Below are 4,381 nucleotides of genomic sequence, written 5' to 3'. Positions count from 1 at the left end.
CAGAAAAACTTGACTGCCAGGATCTCAGAAGCTTAGGACTTAGGATCCTAGTGGCAGTGTGACTCCCAAGAGCTCTGACTCACCCAAGATCTCAGGATCATGGAGTCACAGGATCACAGAGACACTAGACTCTGAAGAGTTCTGACACAACCAGGATCACAAGACAGACAGGTTCCATTCAGAGCCAGTAAGGACAGTTAGTACTAGAGATAACTGGATGATTAGAAGCCAGCATAAGAATATAAACATCAGAAACCAATGTCATTTGTCAATATAACAACTCAGTTCTTCCACCGCATCAACTCCCGAATACCCTAACATACCTGAAAAGAAAGATTCAGACCTAAAATCCAATCTCAAGAATTTCATAGAGAAATTAAGGACATAAATAGCTAACTTAATTTAAATAATATCTTTCTACCTACCCATCTTGTCAGGGTTTTTATTCCTGCACAAATAGCATGATCAAGAAGCAAGTTGGGGCCTCTTTTACCGAGACCCGTCAACATGGGCCGCGTTCGCACCAAGACTGTGAAGAAGGCGGCCCGGGTCATCATCGAGAAATACTACACACGCCTGGGCAATGACTTCCACACCAACAAGCGCGTGTGCGAGGAAATCGCCATCATCCCCAGCAAAAAACTTCGGAACAAGATAGCCGGCTATGTGACGCATCTGATGAAGCGCATTCAGAGAGGTCCTGTGAGAGGAATCTCTATCAAGCTGCAGGAAGAGGAGAGAGAGGGGAGAGATAACTACGTTCCTGAGGTCTTGGCCCTAGATCAGGAGATCATTGAGGTAGATCCTGACACCAAGGAAATGCTGAAGCTTCTGGACTTCGGCAGTCTTTCTAACCTCCAGGTCACTCAGCCTACAGTTGGGATGAATTTCAAAACACCACGTGGAGCTGTTTAATCTGTGATGCCATATTTTCAATAAACCTGAAAACAAGTTTGTCTGAAAAAAAAAAAAAAAAAAAAAAAGCAAGTTGGGGAGGAAAGTGTCTCTTGGCTCATAGTTCCATATTGCTGTTCATCACCAAAGAAAGTCATGACTGGAACCCAAGTAAGTCAGGAAACAGGAGCTAATGCAGAGGCCATTGAGGGATGTTACTTACTGGCTTGCTTCCCCTGGCTTGGTCACTATTTGAGAAAATGCCTTATGTCTGGATCTCATAAGGGCATTTTCTCAACTGAAGTTCCTTTCTCTGTGAGAACTCCAGCTTGTGTTAAGTTAACACACAACCAGCCAGTACAATTGACCCCTTGTCAACTTGACACAGAAACATATTTCCATTAAGCTTCAGCCTTTTCTTTCTTATTTATACCCAAGATATAGATAACCATAAGAGTCCCTCAGTCTTTACAAAATGTTACATATTAAAATTTCAGACCCTTTAAAATATCCCATCTCTTTTAAAATTCAGTCTTTTATTTTTTTAATTCAAAGTCTCTTAACTTTGGGCTCCACTTCTTCCTTCAAGAAGGAAAAGTATCAGGGTACAGTCACTATATACAGCAAAATCAATCTCGAACAATCCAATGTCTGGGAATCCACTTATAAACTTCTGGTTTCCTACTAGAGCTTGCTGCACTTCTCCAGTTCTGCCCTTTTTATCACATACCTTGTCTTCTAGGTTCCAGCTGCATGTTCTCCACTGCCACTATTTTGGTGGTCTTCTCATGGTACTGTCATTTCCAAAACACTACTGTCAGTCCTGGGGAACTAATTGTAATTGAGACTGCATCTTTGTCAATGGCCTTTCATGGCCTCTCACAGTGCTGAGACTCATCTGCTCTTTATGACACCATCATTCCTTCAAAACTAGTAGGACCTAGGTGACTCTCACATTTTACCAAGTCCAGCCACAGCATGAGGTATACAACCTTGGCTATCTCTGGAACAGACCCACTTTGTGCTCTCAGAAGATTTCACCACAGTGATGCTGGTCTCGTTTAATCACCACTAATTTCTTACTCCAGTTGACCAGCATTAGTAGTCCCAATAATGCAAAATTTTTGCAATCCAGGCCTCTATCTTCTGCACTGTCTTTAACATTATCTTCCAAGCTCATAAAGAACATCGCACGGAGCTCTTAACATTCCAATGGCTCTTCTAGTTCTAAGTTCCATAGTCCTTCCACAATCCACCCCAAAACATGGTCGGGTTGTCACAGGAATACCTCACTATGCTAGTACCAATTTGTCTTAGTCAGGGTTTCTACTCCTGCACAAACAGCATGATCAAGAAGTAAGTTGGGAACCAATGGAATTATTTAACTTACACTTCCATGTTGATGTTCTTCAACAAAGGATGTCAAGACTGGAACCCAAGCAGGTCAGGAAGCTGGAGCTGATGCAGAGATCATTGAGGGATGTTACTTATTGCCTTGCTTCCCCTGACTTGCTCAACCTGTTTTCTTATTCAACCCATAACCACCAGTCCAGGAATGCAACCACCCACAATGGGCTGTGCCCTCCTGCCTTGATCACTATTTGAGAAAATGCCTTATGTCTGGATCTCATAAAGGAATTTCCTCAACAGAGACTTCTTTATTTGTGACAACTCCAGCTTGTGCCAAGTTGAAACAAAACCAGCTACTACAGCTCTCAACCTTAAAAAGAAAAATCGAAGGAAACCTTGAACATAAGGAAGAAAACTACATCAAAGAAATAACAAGAAAATAATTTCACAACAAATCTAAAAGAAAAGAACCACACAAGCATAATTCCACCTCTCACAGCAAAAATACAGAAAACAATGACAATAACTTTTTGTTAATATTTTACATCAATAGATTCTCTAGTAAAAAGACATCAAAGAATAAAAAGACATCGAAGAGATGGCTCGGTAGATTAGAGCACTGACGGCTCTTCCAGAGGTTCTGAGTTAAATTCTCAGCAACCACACAATGACTCACAACTGAGGCTTGAAATCAACCAAGTAGAAACAAAGAAAACTATACAAACAATTAATAAAACCAGGAGTTGAATTTTAGAGAAAAATCAATAAGATAGATAAGCCTTTAGCTAGAATAACCAGAGAGCACAAAGACAGTATCCAAATCAACAAAATCAGAAATGAAAAAGGAGACATAACAACAGAATATGGAGAAATTAAAAAAATTGTCTGATTCAACTACATATGCCTATACTCAATAAAACTGGAAATTCTACATGAAATGGATGATTTTCTAGACAGATACCAATAGTCGTTAAGAATCTGCCAACCAAAAAATTCCCCAGGCTAGATGATTTTTATGCAGAATTCTATCAGACCTTCAAATGAGACCTAGAACCAATACTTCTCAAAGTATTCCATTAAATAGATACAGTGGGAGCAGTACCTAAAACATTGTATGAAGCCATAGTTATACTAATGCCTAAGACACACAAAGATTCAACAAAGAAAGAAAATTTCAGATTTTTCTTATGAATATTGATGCCAAAATATTCAATAAAAATTTTCCAAACTGAATCTAAGAATATAATAGAGTGATTATTCAACATGATCAAGTAGGCTTCATCCTAGTGATGCACTGTTGGCTCAGTATAATGAAATCCATCAATGTAGTTCACTATATAAATAAACTCAAAAGAAAATAAAAGAAAGAACAAAAACAAAAACCAAACACAACATCATCTTACTAGATACTGAAAAATTCATTGATAAAATAGAACAACCCTTCATGCTAAAATTACTGAAGTAAATAGGAGTTCAGGGCCGACATATAAATATTATAAAAGCATATAGAGCAAGCCAATAGCCAACATCAGACTAAGTGGATAGAAAGTGGAAGCAATCCCATACAAATCAGGAGCAAGACAAGACTGCCCACTCTCTCCGTATCTATTCAATAAAATACTTGAAGTTGTAGCCACAACAATTAGACAAAAAGGAAGTTAAATGGATACAAATTGTAAAGGAGGTAGTCAATATGTCACTATGTCCAGATGGTATAATAGTATACATACTTGATCTTCCAAAAAAAATCTACAGGAGATAATCTATAGCTGATAAACAACTTCAGCAAAATGGCTGGGGAGAAAACTCAAACAAATAAGTAGCTTTTCTTTACTCAAAGAATAAATGGAATGAGACAGAAATTATGGAAATGACACCTTTTACTATAGTAACAAATAACATAAAATGCCTTTATGTGATTCTAACCAAACAAATAAAAGATCTATATGACAAGAATTTCACTTGTCTGAAGAAAAAAAATTTGAAGAAGACCTCAGAAGATGGTATTATCTCCCATGTTCCTCAATTGGCAGGATTAATATAGGAAAAATGGCCATCTTCCCTAAAGCAATCTAAAGATTCAATGCAATCCCCCACAAATTTCCAAACTCATTTCTTCAGAGAGATAGAAAATGCA

General features: G+C 38.2%; 1 protein-coding gene across 1 annotated transcript; it reads left to right on the top strand.

The window, feature by feature from the left end:
* Nucleotides 1-499: 499 nt before the first annotated feature.
* On the top strand, nucleotides 500-915 carry LOC308421091 (small ribosomal subunit protein eS17-like; the record flags this gene model as incomplete). Its single annotated transcript, XM_080917401.1, has 1 exon — nucleotides 500-915. Exon 1 carries the CDS (start codon nucleotides 508-510, stop codon nucleotides 913-915), a length of 408 nt encoding a protein of 135 aa, XP_080773527.1. The 5' UTR covers nucleotides 500-507.
* Nucleotides 916-4,381: the final 3,466 nt, after the last annotated feature.

This window comes from Micromys minutus (assembly GCF_963924665.1).
Source record: "Micromys minutus genome assembly, chromosome: 5".
Classification (NCBI taxonomy): Eukaryota; Metazoa; Chordata; class Mammalia; order Rodentia; family Muridae; genus Micromys; species Micromys minutus.
This window is presented reverse-complemented; position numbering and strand designations above follow the sequence as displayed.